At 38.9% G+C, this 22844-nt stretch overlaps 1 protein-coding gene across 1 annotated transcript; it reads left to right on the top strand.

The window, feature by feature from the left end:
* Window positions 1–3022: 3022 nt before the first annotated feature.
* LOC146473915 (phosphatidylinositol 4,5-bisphosphate 3-kinase catalytic subunit beta isoform-like) lies at window positions 3023–22717 on the top strand. The gene is made up of 19 exons (XM_085117966.1): window positions 3023–3947; window positions 4923–5156; window positions 6205–6411; window positions 7137–7361; window positions 8058–8099; window positions 8250–8353; window positions 8519–8603; window positions 9645–9766; window positions 9893–9932; window positions 10035–10138; window positions 10903–11002; window positions 11798–11854; window positions 13256–13374; window positions 14383–14492; window positions 15736–15814; window positions 17409–17579; window positions 18340–18457; window positions 18879–19024; window positions 19695–22717. Exons 1-19 carry the CDS (start codon window positions 3147–3149, stop codon window positions 19960–19962), a joined length of 3132 nt encoding a protein of 1043 aa, XP_084974092.1. The 5' UTR covers window positions 3023–3146; the 3' UTR covers window positions 19963–22717.
* Window positions 22718–22844: the final 127 nt, after the last annotated feature.

Below are 22844 nucleotides of genomic sequence, written 5' to 3'. Positions count from 1 at the left end.
CCAAAATGCCAAGATTTAGTGGTCACTTACGGGAGGGAGGTGGTCGCTTACGAGAGTCGAACCAGACGGGGTCTCCTCCCGGAACAGGTCTGACATATCTACTTATTCGAGGATAATTCCTCGCGAAGCGAGGTTAATAAATTTGTCGGGCCGAGCCGGCCCGAGCGGAGCTAAGCCGCGCGAATTCGAGCGAAAAATATATTTATATATATATATATATGTTTTTTTGAAGGTGTCCGCACTTGAATGACGTCAGACTGTCTGGCGTCGTCTGAAAAAAATTTGCATACATCGGAAAAAATATGCGTGCATGATCAAATTTCAACTGCAATGTTCATCAATATTCACTGGATACAGAACTATCTCTCCACAATCTTTTCCCTTTCTTTTAGAAATCTTTTTTTGTGAAAGATTGCATTGAAGAAATTACACGTTTTGTGGCCGCGGTAAAATAATTTTCCGTGGGAAATAAATTCATCGAACACGACAGCGCTGCACGCCCGTTGTACATTTCATCGCGTCAGAAATAGATTTTTAACCGCAAACTAGCCTGTGGAACTACGAAAAGACCATGCTCATCAAAATAGTTGCTATGTTCAGAAACCTTTTAATCTCCTCATTTGATGCTACAACACGAAAGAGGGCTTTCCACCCAGCCCCAGCTTCGCGAGGTTTTGCGAGTCACGTATTTCTAGTTTATTGCACACATATCCCTAGGTCCAATACGAGTAGTGCTAGGTTGTCACTAAAGGTTCCTGGTAAACTCTGAGTAGCGTAGTACATACAGAGGACCTGGAGACCAGACCACGTCTCAAGTGATTGCTAACAAGAGGTTAAAAACAATGAAAAAAAAATTATAATGCCGAAATAATGCTGAAAAAAGTTTGGTGTTTTGAATAGATGGTCGCTTATGAGAGGTGGTCGCTTGCGAGAGGTGGTCGCACATGGAGGTTCGACTGTAGTTTAGTATCATTTTTCCATTCAAAATACAAAACTACAGTATATGCAAAATAGTAAAATATCATGAATAAAATATCATGAATGGAAGGACCTAAAAAATTGTTTGTTTCGATACCCCTTGATGGTACTCACGTGACCACTTTTAAAGAACTTACCACTATATTGAGTTGCTCGGAGAAATCTTGTTTCAATAAATGGAAATATAAATCTTGCAATCCCAATGTTTATTAAATCAATCCTTGCAGAAGCCAATATTTTGGGCCTGTTTGAATAAATCCTGTTGATGTTTCAATCAAGCGGCACGAGCGAATCACGTGCGAGTTCACGGATCGTCTTAGACTGGACACTAGTACTTCTTCCTTTTTATAAGAATCACGAACTATGATGTCACAATATGTGAAAAATGCCAAATGTCTGGGAATATAGTACTCGTATCAGATCGATTTTAAAACTGTTATCAGCCTTCTCTTGATGGCGCAGTTTGACAGTGAAATTTACAGTCCTGGCAATAAAAGTAAACAAATACAGACTGCCATCGCTCGTCGTACCATGTTCCCCTCTTTGGCGCCTCGTTGAACCGCAGACACCCACATGATAATTTTCTTTTGCGTTTGGGAGCCAAAAACGCACCAAAAAGGAAAAGGCCACTTCCGGCCGTGGTCTGTGCCTTGCCGGATTAGTGATTTAGTTAATTTTCTCCTGAGATGTTTTGTTAGCTCTCTTTCTGCCAAGCGGATGGCCTAATACCTTTCATATAAATATGAAACTCGACAAGCGGCAAGTCTCTAAGACTAGGATCTTCGATTTTGTTATCTTAGGAAACAAAAAGTCAATTAAATCTTCCTAACTACGTACCCTTATTAAATTTCCCTTACTTTGGAAAGGATTTTCAGGATTTTTGCGGGAACAATTCTGTTTGTTCCTCCCAATCCAGTTTGAAATAGGAGTGTTTTTAAATCGAGAGTTGGTAACAGGGAAATCTTCAGCCGATTATCTCCATACTCACTAAGGTACGTAAAGTAGTAAATTACAGTGTATCATCATCATCATCATCATCATCATCATCATCATCATCATCATCACCATCATCATCATCATTTATATGCCTTAGTAAATGGAAGAAAACATTCAACTTACAAGTCAAGGTAATGGCGAGGAGACCTCAAGAAACCACCGACCACCTCGGCTGTCATTAATAAATAGAAAATATGGTGCTGCGTAAGTACGGCTTGGTGAATTCGTGATTTTACAAATAAAAACTCCAACATTTTTTCCTTAAAAGTGAAAAAACTAGATGAAGACGCAATTGATATTGGGAGAGTTCCAGATTTTGGGACCTTGGTAATTGCTTATTATGTATAATAGTCAAAAGACTTTTCCCTTACACAGCAAACATGAGGAAGAGTAATCTGTTCATGTTGTCCTTCAGCAGCATGGTTAGAAAATATAAAACTGTTCAATCGAGGCCTTAAACTGCTGTTTAAAAGTAAAAAGAAAGAAGGAAGAGTGTTTGAACTGATTTCCAATTACCTAGAAATGCAAGCGGTGGGTTGTAAAAGCGAGGCAGAGTCATGTTTTTTTTTTTTAACCAACTTTCAGGTATTTGAAAATCGGATAAGACATTCTTTCTAGTGCCTTATATATATATAGCTTCTCAGCAAACAATTGTTAATTCTTGAAGAATTCACCAAATTTTATGACAATTAAGATCACTCTTCTGAACCTCCAGTTACAGTGTTGATTTCCATTGTCTGCTCTTATCATTATTATCAGCAAGTTTAAGAAATATTCAGTGCTTATAATTTACCGTTCAACAGTGCCCTTGGTGCCAGAGATTGTTTTATCCGGCTTACCGATTCGACTGAAAGCCGTTGAATATTTTTTTCTGAGGTTTCTACGGTAGTGTGTGATTATTTGAAAGGTATGAAATGGACAGACAACGAAGAATCTTGAGGGATTTTTTACAGTACATATACCCGACATGTCAGATGTTTCAAACGGAAGCGGAAGTGGCCGGCGCGTCTGATGAACAATGCTCTGATGGCATTGTGGGATTGATGCAAAACTGTATACGGAAATATGGAGTCGCTGACAGTGATGGGAGGGAGTTGTAAGCAGTTGTTGTCGTAAAAAGGCTTTATTTGAGAAACCTTTCTTCAAAGACATATACCAAACAAAGGTTAAACATGCCTCCTGGATTGCGGCGTAATTTCTGGGACGGTTTTGGTCCCAATTCCATGGTGGATGTGGATTGTTTCCTGCCTACTGGCGTCGTGATCCAACTTCAAGTTCGAATCGAAGCTCCACTGGCAGAGATCAAGGGTCGATTATGGAGAGAAGCAAGCAATTATCCCTTGTTCAATTTGCTAACAGACGCGGGCAAAGACGCTTCGAACTACGTTTTTGTTTGTGTGAATCATAGGGGAAAGCCAGAGGAACTTGTGGATGAATCGCGACAGTTGATCGACGTAAGGCCATTTCGCCCTCTATTGAAACTTATTCAGCGTAAGGGTGACAATGAAGAGAAACTCCTAAACTCCACCATCGGTAATCTCATCGGCAAAAGCTTACATGAATTCGATCAAATGCAGAATACAGAGGTGGACGACTTTAGGCGAAAATATCGCCGCTTTGCGGAGGCGATTGCCAGCGAGAGACGGCAGCTCGATTGGATCGGTCGTGCAATGTACGCTTATCCACCTGAAGTAGAGAGTACACCCCCTCCACCGCACATCGAGGACAGACTTATGGAAAACAGGCGATTTTTAGTGAATGTGGCCATCAAGAATAACCGAGCCTCGATAAAGGACATGCATGCGTTCAATGTTCCTGCAGACGCGTACCCAGACGAACTCCTTGTGTTGGTGTTGAGAAAGCGAGGTGCGATCATGGGCGTACTTGATCTCGACAAACCAGCTGATTACGTGCTAAAGATTGTTGGACGCGAGAGCTATTTGTTGGGAAATTATTCTTTGTTGCAATACACGGTATGTAACTTATTTACACTACTGCAGAAAGGAAGTTGTTTTTAATAGTGATCACCATAAAATGTACATTTCAGCTAAATTTCACCACATTTATTGTGAAGTTTACCCTTTATATCCAGATCAAACGCCCTACTATCGTTGTGTCAAACTCAATTGAATTAAACCCGACTGTTGATCGAAGGTTGAGTCAAAAGTTAAACATTCAGTTGTGCTAGACCAAAATTACTACACCTATGACAATGGATACATTGTGATAATGTATTCATTCGGTTTGGCACAAGTTTTAAAAGCATGACGTCGTGCTAAGACGGTGAAACAGAGCTTGTCAAGATGCCACCCGACAGTTGATTCAGCCGTCATGCTAACTTCAACTTAACAAGATGCCCCTAATGGCATTTACACGGAATGCATTTATTCCCCATTGTATGCTGCGGAGATTTTTAAAAACTATCCTCCCTTCGCAATTGAAATAATTGAACAGTTTTATTCAGAGAGACTGTTTGATATTTTATCGTTGTGTTACTGGGAATCATACCGCAAATTACTCTCTGCAATAACGTCATGACCCCTTTGAAACTGGTCTGGCTTTCTTCACGTTTAATTATTTGATCTGTTTGTAAAAGCGTAATTTCTTCACTGTGAACTCTCCAAATTTCCACCGTTTAAACTGTCGAGTACTACTTAGAAGTTATTATTTCGATTTACTGCTTGAAAAAGGTTTGCTTTCTTTCTGAAAATGGCAGATCAGTACAGTGACTGTAAAACATGACGTACTGACAGCACATCCTTGTAGAAGTAAAGGGGTTAAGTATCACAATCTCCCTGGGCATTATGCCAATGTTAGTATAACCTCATCACCCCTAAAACAGCCAGGTAACCAGCTAAGTCATGCATATTATATATACAATCAAACCTTTATGAATAATAATTAGTATACATGATACTGACCTAGATTTGACTGGTTTGTTTTGACAGTATATCCGTACCTGTATAGCTAAAGGCACAAGGCCAGAGCTTTCCCTTGTACTACGTGCTTCGCTTCAAGTAGAAGTTGACGTGACTGGAATATGTCCTGTAGCTCAGGGGGTGGCAGCTCCTCCGTTACCTCAAAAGCCCCAGTCGGCAAGCCTGTCACTGTGGAATATTCAAACTCATATCAGAATCAAGGTTGTTTCCGCAGCCAATGTCAACGCTGGGGACTTGATGAAGGTATGAATGATTTTTCTTTAATTTATTTTGCTCATGATCAGAATTAGCATTTGGTAAAGAGATGTTTTGAAAAGAAATTACTTAACAATAATCATGATGATTGATGATGATGGTTGTGGTGGTGGTGGTGGTGGTGATGATGATGATGATGATAATATTTATAATAATAATAAATTTGATAGTAAGAATAACTTTGTTTATGTGTCAATTCATCTTACTAGCAACTGCAGTGCTTATTGGGAACACAATAAATAACTGAACAAGATAATCCAAACTAAACATAAACATCTAAGTTTAAAAATCCAAGCTGGCAGGGAGGTTTGTAATCAGTTGGCTACTTACAAAGCTTGTTTTTTATGGCCACTTACATGTAGTAGCACCACCCATATGGTGAATACAAAATGTTTTTTACCAAAAGGTCTGGATAGTAGCAGATATGTCGTTATCCTAAGGAACCACACAACACTTTTTAAATTTAAAAATATGTTTCAACAGAAACATAAAAGAAGCCATTCACATTCAATGGGAAAAACCTACACTCAATCATTAACTTTATCATGTTAATTTAAAACTTTCTCTGTAATATTCAGTACATTGTCATTTTTCCTTTGTGCTTATAGTTAATTAGCATTTTGGTTTGCACTATATATTCAACTCTGTGCTTTGTAATTTAAACTGAAGATGACAGAAGTTTTTCTCGAAACATGTTTTTAAATTTAAAAAGTGTCGTGTGGTTCCTTAGGATAAAATGTTTTTTCAGCTAAGGATCCATAAAGTAGAAGACAAAATTAAATAAATGCTATTTTAGTCTATTTATTATTAATAATTTAATACAGCTTGAGCACTCTCTTTGGAGTCTTCCCTCAATTTAGGTTTTCGTTTTTAAAACCCCAGTGCCAAATTAAACCATTTATTATTAAAATATTCTACCAGGTATGATTGATGGAAGTGTATTGCTAAATTCCTCAGAGGAGTCCAGATTTGAAAGGTCGCTTAATTGTCAACGAAATTGATGGTAACATCAGCATTGTTTCTCTTTCCTTTTCAGGTCTGTGTCAGAGCAGGGATTTATCATGGCAGTGAAGCACTGTGTGACATCATAAGCACAAGGCCAGAGGGAGGATCAAATCCTTCCTGGAGCGAGTACTTAGACTTTGACTTAGATGTGAATAACATTCCACGCATGGCTCGCTTGTGTCTTGTTATTTATAGCGTTTATGTTGACAGGAGGAAGACAAGAAACAGGAGAAAAGAGGTAAATTCAGAGATGAGGGACGTAGTTTAGAGGCCAGATTTCAATCTTGAGTTGGGGAAAGAGGGGCAGAAACCATGGGCGCAAACCATTAAGCCAAAATTTCCGATTAGGATGTCCGAAATTTCTGTTTGTCTTCTATTTGGGCCAGTAATCATCCTCAACAGATGATTCTGTTCTTCTGAGGTATCAGTAGAATTGTAAGTTCACTTTCCTAGTATTAGGACACAGCATTTTTGACCATATATATTTTAAGCTGTAATAAAAATACAAGCAATAAATATAATTGTGCGTATATTAAACGTATTTCTCAAGTCATTCTTCTTTTGTTTTTATTTACTCACTCGGCAACTGATCAGTGAGAGGTGCAATGTTTCCTTTGTTGTCAACACAGACAGCTTGTAGAAAGCAATGCTGATCACCGCTGGAATAGCAGTGGAACAGAAAATCCTGGAATTTCCAAATTTCTGGGAAAAAGAACGACCTCCAAACTTTTTTAAAAATATCCCTGTTTTAGAGGGCACCACCATAAAGAAACCTGACTTTATCGGACCATCACAAGATGCGCAGAACATACTGTACACTATTTGCGTAGTAGCAAAAATAGGTACTCCTTAAGAGTACCATATATTAATCAACTTCAAATTTTATTCTTGGTTGGAATAGCTGTCCTGGCTTAACTGTAATACCAACTTGATTTTATTTTAATTACTTCATCTATGATTCAGGAAACCATTCCAGTTGCTTGGGTGAACACAACCCTGTTTGACTACCAAGGCAAACTGCGACAAGGTCCGCTGAGGCTCTTTGCCTGGCCAGTACCTGAGACCATGGCGGATCAACTTAATCCTGTTGGCACAGTTGTATCAAATATTGATACTGTTACTTCAGCTTCTCTCGACCTCGAGTTCCAGTGCTACTCCAATGCTGTTGTCTATCCATCATTTGATACGGTAATAACATAAAAAATTACAACCCTGGAAGATAAGCGGTACTGAAAGATCAGTTTGTAAATCTACATAGCTACAGCCTTCACTATATTCTAAAAAAATCTTGGTAAACCCTTCTCGAAAATATCATTGTTTTCTTGCAAGTTAATCTGCTTGTAATTTATGCCCACATTGCTGCTTCAATAATTCACTTGAGATGGTGGGAGTGTATGACAGTCAGTTAGGAGAATTAACATTTAGATCATGGGAGTGAAAGGGTTAATACTTTCAACTTTCATGGAGTTTCCTTTTTCTATCTTAGAAGTAATATTATTAATACCAAACATGAGGAAGTGTGTTTCATCCGATTTTCCAAACGCCGAGAAATAGGTTGAAAAAATGAGACACGGCTGTTTTTCTTTAACCAACTTTGTTCAAAATGTTTGGAAATAGAATGAAGCAGCCAGATTTTGATTGTTTGTTATAGCTTCTCAAACCATTAATTAGTTTTAGGGAAATTGAAAGCAAAAGTTTGGAAATTTTTCTTCTAATTGAGATCACATTTCCAAACCTCCCTCACAGTGGTGATTTCCTTTGTGTTATCTTTATGAATTATTAATGAGTTTAAGAACCAGTTTGCAAGTTTGTCCATAACTTCTACGACGTGAGTGCTCAGGTAAAGTGATTATTTATCTATCTTTCTGTTTTGAACATTTGTAGGTTGCTGAACTGGCTGCAAAAAGTTTTGATCACAGCACTTTTGTGAGTACATGTATACTTGTTGATCAATGTTAATTAATATTAAATAAATGTTAGTTTCAGCCATCTTATTGTGCAGTATGGGTGACTTACCATTCACAGTAATTTTAACCATACCAAGACTTGAATTTTCGTGCTATTTTGTCAATGCAGGGAAGAGCAGAAGGGTCGCAACTTGAGAAGCTGAAGCAGATCATCAACCGCGAACCTCTGGCTCCAATTTTTGAACAGGAAAAAGATCTGGTTTGGGAGGGAAGGTTTGTTTCTTCAATTTTTCAGTCAGAACTGGAAGATCTGACTTGTTAGATAATATGATAATAGACAATTTCTGGTTTTCAGACCTTTACCTTTTTGCTTGAAATTGTCAGTAGGTATTTGCTTTATGAAGTTATTGCTGAAATACAGTATGCTTGTTGTTGCAGCGTTGATGTCCGTGAAAATTTTCCACATGCTCTAGCAAAACTGCTGTGCTGCGTCAAATGGAACCTCAGGCAAGATGTTGCCATGGTATGACAAGCTAAATGAGATTTGTTATTTTTGTATGGTTTCTTGTGATTTTTGAAATTACTATAAACAGGCATGATCAGGATCAAAAGTGCTAGTTTTTGCATCTTGCACCTTACTACAGTGTACATTTGTTTAGTATTTTCTTTGGTATACTGGCATGTATTGTTGGATACAAAATTACACTAAGATGGTATCTCCCTTTTTTCTCTGTGATTGGATCAGTTTACACAAATGGGGGATTTTGGTTTGCAGGGCAATCTTTACTGAGTATTCAGTTTGCTTCTCAAGGTTTCCTAATAGCCAAATTTTCGATATATTAAAATTCTGCGTGAAACAATAACTAAACATCACTTTGATTCTCAGGGGAATAAATTTTAGAGTTTATATGGGGTTATTCCCTGGAGTTTCACAGTGATGTTTATTGCTTCAGGCTGAATTTTAATATAATGAAATTGGCCTATTTTCCCTCTAATCCTGGCCAACTTAGTTCATTGAACAGTAAAGTGTGACTTTTCCTATTAGTATTTTATTTCTTGGTTTATTATTGTCTGTGGAGACATTGTGGTGTACTTGGTTAGTAGAGTCATGTGTTGAACTTTCCATTGAATGTTCAGAAGATGAGAGGGTCAGATGTTCAAGGCTTGGTTGGTCTCGGCATTGCTGTTTTGTTTCCTTAGACAAATGCTGCACATTGTCTCTATTAACCAACCGAGGTGTATAAACGGGTACCGGCGACATACTGCCTGAAGTAACCCTGTGATGGACTAGCATCCCATCCAGGGGGGAGTAGCAATGCTTCTAGTTGCTTCATGCTGCAGAAACTGGGTTAAGCTGTGGCTGTGTAATTCACTTTGGTTCCTACCTGTAGTGTGGAATTACCTTTAGTTAGTATTGTTTATAATCTCTTGTTTGGAGACATTAGAATATTGATGTTACTCTGTAAATCTGAATAGAAACGAAAGTACCTATGGTACCTACCGATCTACGTACACACTGCGGTTTTAAAACATGTCATGTATGGTTCATGTGCTTGGTTTCCAGATGCAAATTCTTCTTCAAACCTGGCCCAAGCTTGAGCCGGAGCAGGCTTTAGAACTGCTGGATTACACATTTGCTGATCAGGAAGTGAGGAAGGTCGCTGTGGAATGCATTGAGAGAATGAGGTGAGGACTGCTTTTTACTCTGTTAGTGGAATTTATACCATTCCTTCCATACTTGAATAACCATTTACAGTTTAGTCAGTCATAGCTTTTCCACCTTTTTGTGACCACCCTTTTTTTTTCTTGCAGTGATAGTGAACTTTTTCATTACCTTCTTCAGCTAGTCCAGGTAATCTCAATCATCTAATTGAGTGGGTGTTCTGGTAAATAAATCCCTCAGTAATTTCTAATTATGTTGACAATCGCTTGTCTCTGCTGATCATTCATGCAGGTTCTGAAGTATGAATCGTACCTGGACTGCGACTTGGCAGAGTTTTTACTCAGACGAGCTCTCAAGAATCAGCATTTTGGCCATGCTCTTTTTTGGCTTCTCAGGTGAAATAATAATAATAATAATAATAATAATAATAATAATAATAATAATAATAATAATAATAATAATAATAATTATAGTAATAATTTACTTTAGCGCAGAGCTTTAATTGGGGACACTTTCCAGATTGAATTGGAATTTAGAAGTGTTGGTTTTTGAGGAGAGGTGAAACCAGAGTACCTGGAGAAAATCCTCTTGGAGCAAAGATGACACTGCGTCAGGGAGTTTAATTTGGGCCACACTGGCGGGAGGAGAGTGCTCTCACCACTGCACTATCCCCGCTCCCCACAATAATTTATTATACTGCATCATATCTAGTAAGAGACCGAGAACATACTTGTTCTCCACGGACTTTGTACGATGTACTAGTCGATAGAATTTGTTCAAACATCAAAAGTACTCCATTGATTATTCTTTTATTTTCATTCTAGGACCTGTAGGTTAGTGATATTTTAAGGAGAAATTGGGAGTAACCACCCAATGTATGGGATTTTTTTCCAAATTGAAGCTTAACTTTCTTTGAAAAATGCATGTCTACCGCCAATTTTCTTTTTATATTCCAATAGCCCTTGCTAAATCTACTTTTCCTGCAGTCGTAAACAAAGAAACCTAAGTTCCTTTGACCATCCCGAGATTCATAAAACAAATGCGTTTACAATAATAAAAGGAGGCAGTGTCCTTAATTAGAAGCACTGTTGATGCTTATTAATATGTGCCTAAAATTAATTGAAAGCAGACAAATTGAGACCTCCCATTTCCTCACCAGAGCTGAAATGGAAAACCCTGAGGTATCAGTGAGGTTTGGTCTGATGTTAGAGGCATACTGCCGTGGAGCGCCGACACACATTAAAAGCTTACAACGCCAGGTTAGTATAGTTGAGCCTTGTTTGCAAATGGCAACATTTTGTAGGTGAATGCCTTGCATAAGCAGGAGATAGTTTCAGCTTGCAGCTGTTAAATGGTTGTTCTTCTTGAGGCATATTCCTCTTTACACTTGAAAAGACAAGTTAACATGGTCCAATTTGAAAAATGACAATGCAGTGGATTGTGATTGTTGCAGCTTTCTGTGGTTATTGCTGTTGGTAAGTTGGTGATGGCTGGTGAACTAGCTAAGTTTTTTTTTTCATTTATTATAGTCGTGGTAATTACCATAACATGAGGGATCCATTTACTGTCCACAGTGAAACCAGAACTGCACTACACTGTACTTATAAATTTTTAGTTTTGTCAAAGAGTTAAGGAATTCTCACTTAGGTGTATCTTGGCCAAGCCTATTATTTTCTGACTTAAACAAATTTTAAAGTAAATAATACAGGGTTCGTACGGGTCGTGGAAAACCTGGAAAGTCATGGAATTTTATAATTTCATTTTCCAGGCCTGGAAAGTCATGGAATTTAGGTGTGGGTCATGGAAAGTCATGGAAAATGATGTTTATTAAAAAGTAGAAAATAAATTGGGTTTTTTTTGCAAAGAAAATAGTAAAGCATACCCAAAATGAAAGATGAATCCAAGAAAATGGTCAAATTTAGGTCATGGAAAACTTGGAGAAGTCACGGAAAAGGTCATGGAAAGTCATGGAAGTTCAAAAGCTCAAAAGAGTACGAACCCTATGATAAAAATAACCAAAGCTGCTACTCAACTTCAAAATGTTGTTCTTTCAGGCACAAGCTCTTAGCAAAATGAAGGCCGTGACTGAATTGCTTCAGCTCATAGATAAAGTATGTAGATTTCCTGAACCCTTAGTGCACGTATCTTCTCACTATCCCCTGGGGTGGAACGTGGGCAAGTAGACATTTTTTGGGGACTTATAGGGAGGTTGTCTAGCAAGAAGGGGGGATTTATTGAGGTTTGTTTTCTCATGCCTTAACCTTCTGGAAGCATAGGGGCCTTTGTAAAACAAGAAGTGGTGTTGTATTCATTGTAAATGAAGGGCAAACAGATCACTGTACTTACAGTTTCCTGGGCTCATCTTGTGCCACATGCTCTGAAGATGGTGGATTCTGTCAGCTCAGATATCAACATGCAAATACATGTAATGATCCAGTGTGATATATGTGAGACATTGCCAACTTTCATATCATGGGGGACTGGGTATGAGTCTGTGTATTATGGGATATGGGACACAACACCCACATAGCCAGAAAGAGCACACGGAACTTTACAACATCCTCAAGTTTGGTGTTAATCAAGCCAATATTAGACTAGAAACAGTCATTAAAAAACTCCAATTTTTACTATGAAATACAAACGGATGCCTGACAAATTGTCCGTCGCGTCCGGCTACATTTCTTAGTAAATTTTTTAAAGTTTTTGAATGGCGGTATCTCGTTCAATATTGGCCCAAGTCCCACCAAACTTGAGGATTTTGTAAAGCTCGGTGTGCGCTTCTGGCTGTTGGGAGTTTTATGTCCCATATCCCATAATACACAGACTCATACCTAGTCCCCCACGATATGAAAGTTGGCAATGGTACCACAATTCTTTTGAAGATGTTGCTGACCTTAAAGGGCCTGGGACTAGATTCACGAAGCGCTCCTAAGTTACGATTTTTCCAAGTATTGTTTCTGAAGAATAGCTTATTGTTGGATTGACAATAGTCTATTGTTAAGAGCAAATACTTATATTTAACAAAATATGTAAGCAACCAGATCAATTTTCTTTGGTGCCAGAGGTTACCAGACTTCTGTTAGATAAGAGCCAGTTTAACAAACAGCCATTGATACCGTCCTTTTTTAGCTTTAAAAGCAGACGTTCATGGGGCACACTGTCAAAAGCCTTTGCTAGGTCCAAGAAAACAACATCAGTTGGAACAGACGCGTTTCGCGATTTCACCCAATCATCGATTGTCGATAATAACTGATTTAACATAGGGATAACCTCCTTACTTCCCTTTCAAGATGTCTTTTTCTTTGTAACTTAGGTTTGCATCTTGAATAAACTATGTATGTATGTATGTATGTATGCATGTATGTATAACAACCTTAGTAAGTATTTCATAATTTTGAAAGATGTCGTTTTCTCTACGTTGATCTCAAGAACACTATGAATTCCCTTTATAATTTAACAATTTTGTGATTTAATTTTCCTCTCGTTTCTTGTCTTTTTTTCTGGTCTTTTAGGATAAAAGAGAAAGAGGTTTGCTAACAATGAAAGAACTGCTTCGTCAGAAGACTTATCAGGGCTGCCTGTCAAAAGTTAACTCTCCTCTGGACCCTAGCTTCAAGCTGCGGCAATTGAAGTATGACATTTTTTTAATAATGATTATGATGATGATGATGATGATGATAATGATAACAATAATAATAGCAAACTAGGGGCAGCAACAGTAGAGGCTGTTATTCACTGTAACTCTTGAGAGTTACTTTCATTCATAACATGAAATTTATGTGGGTTCACCCTTTGTGAAGATGTGAAAAAACAATGTGAAGTTTAGCAAAAAAAAAAAGAAAAGGACATGAATCCAGCCCCTGTTTAGTAGCAAAAAACGAAAGTAGTGCATGTAAAATGTTAAGGGGAAGTTGGCCTGTCTAGACATGAAGCGTTTAACTTTTTTGAAGAATTGTTCGATTTTTCAAAGTTACCTTAGAGTGATACTCTTTTCTTAGAATATGTGCTTGTAGTTAATATATTAATTAGAGCTAAATCATCATCATTATCATCACTGTCATTATCATCATCATCATCATCATCATCATCATCATCATCATCAGTAGTGTAATAATTATGTATTTTGTTAACAAAAAAGCTGTAGTGCTTTATCAGGATTTGCGCCTCGTGGTTTTAGACCCGATAAAACATGTGCTGCGAGTTTTTGGAATGGCTTCAAAAGCGTTCCTGGAAAAGCGTGTGTCAAGAGAGTTCATAACAATGATGCTTTTGTGAATGTTGGAAATTAGCATACGAGAAAAACATTAAACACTGCATACTAATAGGGAGTAGGTTTTATCGGATATAAAACCACTGCACGTGATGTTTTGTCGACCATTCGATAGGTCAATGGGCTTATGAATTATTAATGATTTTTTGAAGCTATGCTATTCTTATTCAGTCTGTGCAATTATTGATGTGCAGTAAGTGCAGTGATTTGATTTGATTTGTTGCTGATGGTCCAAACTTCTTCTGGAGCCAGTGAGTCAAATTAGATCAAACCTGCTGATTCAGGGTGCCAGTTGCTTGTTTCCCTTGCAACTACGTATTGATCGCTCCCGGACTAAACATTGAGTTTTTCCGATTTCTTCCCTATCAGTGTTGATCAGTGCAAATTTATGGATTCCAAGATGAGGCCTCTGTATTTGGTGTTTGAGAATACAGATGAACTCGGAGATCTTGTCCGCATAATCTTCAAGAATGGCGATGGTAAGATTAAACCAATTATACTCCTCATAGCTCGTGCTGTTTGTTTTTGTCAACTACGGTTATAATAGTAACAATTCATGAAGAACTGGTTTGACCAGGAGTGCCTATACAAGTATGGACTCTGGTTGAGCACAGGGCACCCAACGTATTCGTGTGAGGTAATACAGATTGATCTGCTCGAATGCCGTAGCTGAAAATTTAAGTTGCAGAAAGCTTTAGGAAACGGCATTTTATACCGCAACTGTACGAGCTGTTCTTGGGTACACTTGCCGCCACCTCCATCAACGCGTTGAGGAGCATAAACATTCTGTGATCGGAAAACATTTCAGGGACGCGCATGGTTTAACACCTAACCACTAAATTAAGAACTTTAAAGTCATAAAGAAATGCCGGGACAAATTTGAATGTTTGATCTATGAAATGCTGTGGATCAAAAACAAAAGACCGAAACTGAACACGCAAGCGGATTCCATTCGCGCGAAACTTTTTACCTGAATGCTTTCATGCTAATTTATTTTCTCACTTTCAATACCTATAAATATGCCTTTCCGTTATTTCCATTTTAGTCATTTGACAATGACGATATGAAGTCGTCAAAACGTCATGCTGTTTTATTATCGTTAATTTTCTTGATGAAATGTTCTTGGTTTTACAAAAATGCATGCTCACCTCTTTCTTGTTTTTGCATTTTTTAAAGACATATTTGCCCCTCTGAAAACGGAAGAAGTTATTTTTCCGCTGTTGCAAAATTCCTAGCTGACATTTTGCCGAGAAAAGCTGCAGATTTTTGTTCACAACAAAATCCAAATTTTTGAGGCGATAAAAACCTGGGTGCCCCCGATGATCGTAGAAGTTGACACATTATGCCGGCATAATTTTGAACATGTTACTACTGCCATTTACTAAGTGAGTTAAAACTGTAAAATTTCAAACGGCTTTCGTTACTATCTGTATTTTTTTCCATATCTGTGTTACAAGTTTATAATGAAAATTGTGTTTGCTTCGCAGGGAGGGAAGGGTGGTGAAAACGTTTTTACGGCATAATTACTTGCATAATAGTTCGTCAAACATAATTTGGAGCAAAATAGTCTATTCTTCAGGGTGACGATGGAAAGCATAATACTCGATTTTTGGATCTTAATGTGTCAATCCTCTGTGGATATGTTTTTTTAGCAGAAGGAAGTTGTCACATGGAAAGGTGGGTAATTGTTAATTTGCCTTGTTTTTTTTTTTATTCCACCAGATCTCCGTCAAGACATGCTGACATTACAGCTGATAAGAATCATGGATAGATTCTGGCAAAATGAAGGACTGGATTTGGGGTAAGTTCTGATAGAGCGGTTTTCAGTGTAGTGTCGTAAAACCAAAATCAATGCAATTACCGCGCTACCAATCACAACAGACATAAACAGCGCGATGAACCAATTAGAACTCGAAGCAAATACATGCAACCGGCGCCAAACGCGGGAAAACGCGTGCGAGCAAGTTCAGATTGGTTTTGGTTTCGCTTCTCATTAAGGGGGCAATTTACCTAAATTTGAATGAAATTTAAAGAGGTTTTAAGAAGGGATAGAAGAAAGAAAATGATTTTTGGAACACCAACAGACAGTTGATACCCACGCAAGAGCACCCCAGGTTGCTAGTGGACTAACTTGGTATCCGTCTATTAATTATTAACTACAAATTCTAATTTTAAAACTTCACTAAATCTTCAATATTTCTTATTTCTCTTAATTTAACCAATCCTTCCAAAAAAAAACTACTCCTCCCCAATATACCCAAAAATCACCCAAAAATTCACAAAATACCCCACAACACAGAGTCACGGGATAATGATAGGGTTTTTGGATTGCTTGAAACGTGAATGAGATATTTCCATTAAAGCCGTGTCAAGTGGCGGAAAAATGGCGTTAAGGTGAATTGCCCCCTTAATTGACAAAGTGGCGCGAGTTTTGTCAACCAATCACATGGCTATACAGAAAAAGAAGATCTTATCCAGGACTTATAGGAATCCAAAAAGAAAATTGCGGATAATCACGCAGGGGAAAGTGAACAGTCCATAGAAAAATCTTGTCGGAGTTTTCGTTTGTTAGTTTTTGAGACTGCGGTGTCTTGGTGCCTAACTTGGAGAGTTGGGCACCAACTTAAATTATTTGCCAGATCATCGGAACAGATCCATCTGTGTTAATTTTTACACAGATACGTTTTTAAAAGGCCATAAAACCATCTGGGAACATATGAGTCAACATTTTAAGGGTTTGCTTAAATGTTTTCGCTGTGTGCCCCTGTGTAGAAGGATGCCCAACGCTTTTGCCCAAGAAACTTTCAAGGAGCCCACGAGGTCAAAAGCTGAGAAGTTAGGAGCCCAACATGTAAAGTCAGGGTTCGTGCTACTCCTTGAAGTCCTTTTAGATTTCAAGGGCGCTTGAAAAGCCCTTGAAAAGAAGAATTTTTGCCGAAAGTGCTTGAAAATAATGAAAAATCCTTGAATTTTTGTTCGGATGGGAAGTAATGTGGGATGGTATCAAAGTAATTCAGGGATTGAGCACAGATTTCAAAATCGGGGACAGATTATATCGGGGGAAGCTTTTTTAAAGTTGATATTCATGACCAATGAAAACATTTTGAAACAGTGCAAGACAAAGTAAACTTGGTTTGAGTACTCCTTCAGTTTTTAGTGCTTGAATACTCCTTGAATACTCCTTGATTTTTATGTCCAAAAACCAGCACGGACTATGAAAGTGTTAGGTGCTGCTGTGAAAAAAATTAGGTGCCCTGAGCATTTTCTTGGGTGTCCCAGGATACCGGGCTCCTGATAGGCAACAGCCTTGGTGCCCCTAGTTTAGAAAGGACCTTATAAAAGAGCCTTTGTTATTGAAATAAAGCAGTGTTGTAAATAGCTCTTTCCCATTTCAGCATGATCCCGTATCGTTGTTTGTCGACCGGCAGTGCTATTGGAATGATCGAGGTTGTTCAACCGGCAGAGACGTTAGCCCACCTGCAGAAAAAGAAGGGAGGAGTTACAGCTGCCTTCAATAGCGCCGCTATTTGGGATTGGCTGCGGGAGTATCATGCCGACGAAGAAAGGTGCGCGTCGATAAGATTCCTTGAGGCAGTGTTAGATAAGAGATGAAGGCCAAAACTTGAACCATAGTTAATTCAGGGACTGGTTACCAAACCTTGCCATCTTCAAAGTTGATAACAATGGTGCGGTCATTCAGGTTGAATGGACCGCGACCGTGCACATTCCTTTGTTTTAACGTTCACACTGTAGTTGGATATCTTTAACAGGAACGTTTTTTGGAAAGCTTTGATAGGTCAGTTGCTCCAACAAGTTTTAAAATCTGTTGTGGTTTGTGCACGGTCAATGCCAAAAATGCTAACAAAAACATGAAACGAAGAAGTATGCCTTGCTTCATAAATTCCAACTTTGAAGATGGCAAGGTTTCATAACCAGTTCCTTAGTTAACTATGCGGAGGCTAACAGAGGAGGAGGACGCCTGTGAAAAGATCAGGGGCCCTGTAGCGGCCCAGTTGTTCAAAGCCCGATAAAGCTAATCCTGGATTAATGAGAGCTTTGATTCGAGTTTTTAAATTACTGAACAATAAAGATTTTTCAAAAAAAATTAATCGGTTTCCGAACAGCCGGGCTCATCTCCAAGCGGAGGACTAATTAAAGAAGGGGGCTTACAGTGGTTACGGAATTTTGTTTTTCGTTTATCCATATTTTACGAAATACGCGCTTTCATGGTACTTTAATTTGCTCTAATAAAATATTCTGGTCTAGTGATCGACTCAAACTGGAAAATGCGAAAAGCTGACACTTTGATGCTGTTTTTTGTTTTAGTTTGTCAGAAGCCGTGGAGCGGTTTACACTCTCCTGTGCGGGGTACTGTGTGGCTACATATGTCTTGGGGGTGGGAGACAGACACAGTGACAACATTATGGTGAAGAACACAGGGCAGGTATGTTCATTAGCTCTTTGACCTCAGAACCAATCACTTCAGTTTACACTAACAAGAACAAGCAGGATAAAGTACTCAGTGTGTAAGGAAAGGAAGAAAAAAATTAATCCTACTTGACCGGTGTCGAACCCAAGACCTTCCGTAGGAGGAGACTCATTAGCTCGTATGGTAAATTTTGCCTTTTGTCGCTCTGTTTTGTCACATCCTAAGCAGGGGGAACCTGGACTTTATAACCCCCCCCCCCCCCGCTTCAAATTCAGGCTTCCCCGTCACCAAACCTATTTTGTATGTGTAGTGTGTAATATTTTTGTGTGACGAAAAAAATAAAATCTTTTGACGTCAAAACACTTAGTGGCCGGAAGTTAACACAGCGTCTCAAGGGGTGGTAACACTTTAGCTTTGCTATGTTTTATCTCGGCAGCTTTTCCACATAGACTTCGGTCACATCTTGGGGAATTTCAAGAGCAAGTTTGGTGTTCGGCGCGAGAGAGTACCTTTTGTGCTGAGTGAACAATTCGTGCACGTGATTTCCGAGGGCAAAGGCAGGGATACGCCAAGGTTCCAAAGGTAATCTTAAGTGATAGTGAGGTAAAGTAGGACTCGCCGACCTGGAACACGGAGGATTGAAGTCAGGTGAAGTAACAAATCAAAGCGGAAACTGAAAGGAAGGAGTCGGGGCGTTAGAAAGAGGGGGATGGGTGGGGTGGGTGTGAAGATCGACCAAGACCAAAGTATGCAAGAAAAATACAAGAGAGTCGCACAATACATCTTTCTTCCGGAAACCTCCTGTAGGTTGGCATGCTTTCTAAGCGGGCACGGGTCAGCTGACACTTATTGTTCCCAGCCGCGTGTAATCTTGTACCCAGAGTCCTCAGGCTCTTTGGCTAGCGGTTAGCCGCCTGGCGACCAACCGCTGGCCTAAGAGCCCGAGAACTCTGGGCACGAGCTTGAGCCGCGTGCAATCGCTGAATTTTAACCCCCCCCCCCCCTCCCACACACACCCACCCACCCACCCCACCACATAAGGGGTACATACATATTCATACATTATTCTCTTCAGTATTCTTCATTTATATTGCATGGCGTTTGTTGGGGACTAGTATGTCAGAGAAATCAAGCCATTTTATCTTTGTTGATCATTTAGATGGTCGTCACTATTTGCGGCTCAAGGTTAAGTGAGGTTTGGCTAGATTATGAAGCTTACTTGTAATCAAATGAACTCGTTTGTCTATTTCAGATTCAAACAGCTTTGTATAGAGGCTTTCCTAATCCTCCGCCGTAAAGGCCCCCTTTTGATCAATCTCTTTGTGATGATGTTGTCCGCTGGCCTCCCGGAACTGCGGTCGCTTGAGGACATAAGTTACTTGCGCAAGACACTTGTGCTGTCTCTCTCTGAACAGGAGGCCATCAAAGACTTCCAGAAGAAGTTCGATGATGCTCTCAACAACAGCTGGAAAACCTCAATGAACTGGTTAGCGCACAACGTGAAACGGGATAACCCTTAATATCGAATACAGCGACTTCGTTATTTTGGAGTTTACAATCTGTTTACTCGAGCCAGCGTCAGCGATCCTTGTGGTCAGTGCAAATAAGTGATTCGTTGAGCTGACCAAAATGATTTTGGGCTCCGTGCTAATGGCGAAGATTCCTGCAAACGAGTCGAAACATTGTACTAAAATAGCAATTTGTCAATAGTAGAGTTTTAATCCTGCACCATGCAGTTTTCAGGTTTAGGACGTTTAATCGTGTTGGATAAAATTTGCACGCCTTGAACTCTTAGCCGGAATATTGTGGCAATTTTTATTAATTAAGATTTTTAAATTAGCCTTTTACGGCAAGGCAAATTTCACTAATTTCTTGGTCTGTAAGACAGATGTATGTAGATTAATGCTGTAACAGTATAAGATTTGTACAGATTTTGCTTGGTATGTAGTGTCCGAATTTTTCGTCAAGCAAGAATTCTTTTTTAGTAAGATTGTAGTATAACTATTCCAATTGAGACTTGTCACTGAGCAAGAGGAAGATTTTCCATAAATAACCCAAATTAATAATGGCATGGCAGCCATTTGCTTTAAATTCCAAGCCAATAAGTGAGTTTATTTTTTGTTTTATTATTAACGTAGTGTGTGAAGAGCTAGTGAAATCAAATCATTTTACAGTTTACATTTACATTCGTCGCCTGGTTATGTTATGCTTGGTCTAACACCATTTGGCATTTTAGCCAGGGCCCAGTTGTTCGAAAGGCGATTAATGCTAATCCAAGGTTAAAAGTTAGTGGAAGTTTTTATCTCGCTAACATGGTTTAAAAGGCTAATCTCAGGCTAAAAGTTAAGAAAAGTCTAAGTCAAAACTGAGGGACAAAAATCTTTTGGAGAATCTTTATTGATTAGTAATTAAACTCTAATCAAAGTTCTAGTTAATCTAGAATTAGCTTAATCGGGCTTTGAACAACTGGGCCCAGGGACCCGTAAGTCCCGGTAACTTCTTGGGCCCGATAAGTATATTGTTAAATGTTTTTTCGCTGATTGTACAGTGATTGCAGGCATGGTATTTGGCCAATGTTTTCATAGAAGTAAAAGATTGTAAAATTTAGTATTCAAAGCTAACAAAAATTGACTTCTGTTAAGAAACATTTATCGCCAAAGACACTTATCGGGCCCGGTAAGTTACCGGGACTTTCGAGAAACGGGCCCCAGGTGTCTTAGTGTATCAGTATTTGTCAAAACTCGCTACCCAGATAGAACATTGTGCAAACTGAATGAACCAATTGTTAGCCTTCCGGTTATGTGCCAGTCCTTCGAATTACTTCGAAGTGGTGAATGCCATTTTTAGAAATACTATGCGCTCTTAGTGTGAATAATTGAAGCAATGTTAATAACGAGCATTATGCCAGCCCATCTTAGTTTTCATTTATTGTTTTAAATATGTAATCCTAGCTTAATCGACATCATTTCTTCCTTCATGGAAATCGAAGTGCCTCACTGCGGTGCATTGCACCATGCAATATCTTCCTTGATAAACAACGCAATCGAACTCTCAGAACAGACTTGGTGGATGGAATATAACCCGTTTTAGAGAAGAAAAGTTCTTCCTGATCGACTTCAAACCGTAGTTGAAGCAACAGAGAGGTAGCGAAAGTCGATGAGAGCCCGACGATCAGTCGAAGGTAGTTGCCGAGAGGTGGAGTGAACGACGGCTGACGAGGGTGGACGGGAGTTGGCGAGCGCAGACGAGAGTCGACGATAAATGACGAGAGTTGACGAGAGAGGACGAGCGGTGTAAGCGAACGAGCGTGGGCGAATTTGAGGAAAGGTGGCGAGTGAGGTGAGAGTTGACGAGGGTTGGCGAAAGTGGACGAAAGTCGGCGGGAGTCGACGACGGGTGACGAAAATCGAGGAGAGTGGACCAAGTTTGGAGGGAGTAGACGAGAGGTGAAGAGCGTTGACGAGAATTGATAAGAACGGATGCGACTTGACGAACGTGAAAAGTTCAGTGTCTTGTAGATTGTGTATTTGATGTGAGCTCATAACAGCGACAAAACGAGTGCAAGAAAATGAGTTGTTGATTCGGTCGAAATTTGCTGAAGATGAAACTTTGTGAGCGATATTAAACTGTGTACTGGGGTTCAAGATCAACGAGTTCTCATCGACTTTCGCACACAAGCGAGTATTTCTCTCGCTTGAGCTACACTCCTTTGAATAGAAAGTGAACGTTACATGATATGGTTAAATGTCTGTCTTTTATGAAGACGCATTTGGTGAACAAATGTGGTTTTGCTTCGCTTGACAACAAACAATTATTTTTTTCCACTTACTCATTTTCAAACAAGTTTACCAGATGTTTTAACATTTATAACCTATGCAACACGCAATTAAAACGTGGCTCGGGTTGATATTGGAATTAACGGATAGAAAACGTGGAGTTCTCAATTTAAGAAGTCGAATTCTCTTTTAAAACTTAATATACAAAGCATTTTTCGTCTCTATTAATTTTCTGATGGCTGTGTGTGCAAGTAATTTAAGATAACATTTTTATTGCTAGGAATACAATGTATATATTTTAATTTTTTGGCAATCTTTGTTTCCGATACACTTCTTCTTTTAGTTTTGAACAAGACGTGAAAGTAGTTCTCATTTAGATAGGAAGTATCGTTTAGCTGGCGTAGGCGAAAAAAATAAATTTTCAAAATTTTAATATTTTTAATAAAAACATGTACAACGTGTCATGTCAAAATAAATGAAATGTAATAATGAAGGCTCAGCCTACCATGTGCTGTTTGACGAGTTCTTTTGTTGTTTTTGCGTTAGAGGGGGGCTTTAATAATCCCTAAAAATTATCTGGCAGCTGTTAATAATAATCTTCAAACCTTATTGGTCGCGTGCGTCGA

The sequence above is a fragment of the Pavona decussata genome, unplaced genomic scaffold, assembly GCF_977016875.1.
Source record: "Pavona decussata unplaced genomic scaffold, jaPavDecu1.1 SCAFFOLD_92, whole genome shotgun sequence".
Classification (NCBI taxonomy): Eukaryota; Metazoa; Cnidaria; class Anthozoa; order Scleractinia; family Agariciidae; genus Pavona; species Pavona decussata.
This window is presented reverse-complemented; position numbering and strand designations above follow the sequence as displayed.

Bases quoted from the DNA above. Each gene is read 5' to 3' on its own strand.
- LOC146473915 (XM_085117966.1), top strand. From the start codon at position 3,147: ATGCCTCCTGGATTGCGGCGTAATTTCTGGGACGGTTTTGGTCCCAAT. The intron at 13,375-14,382 runs GTATGACATTTT...CTTCCCTATCAG, and splicing joins TTCAAGCTGCGGCAATTGAA to TGTTGATCAGTGCAAATTTA. The intron at 19,025-19,694 runs GTAATCTTAAGT...TGTCTATTTCAG, and splicing joins GATACGCCAAGGTTCCAAAG to ATTCAAACAGCTTTGTATAG.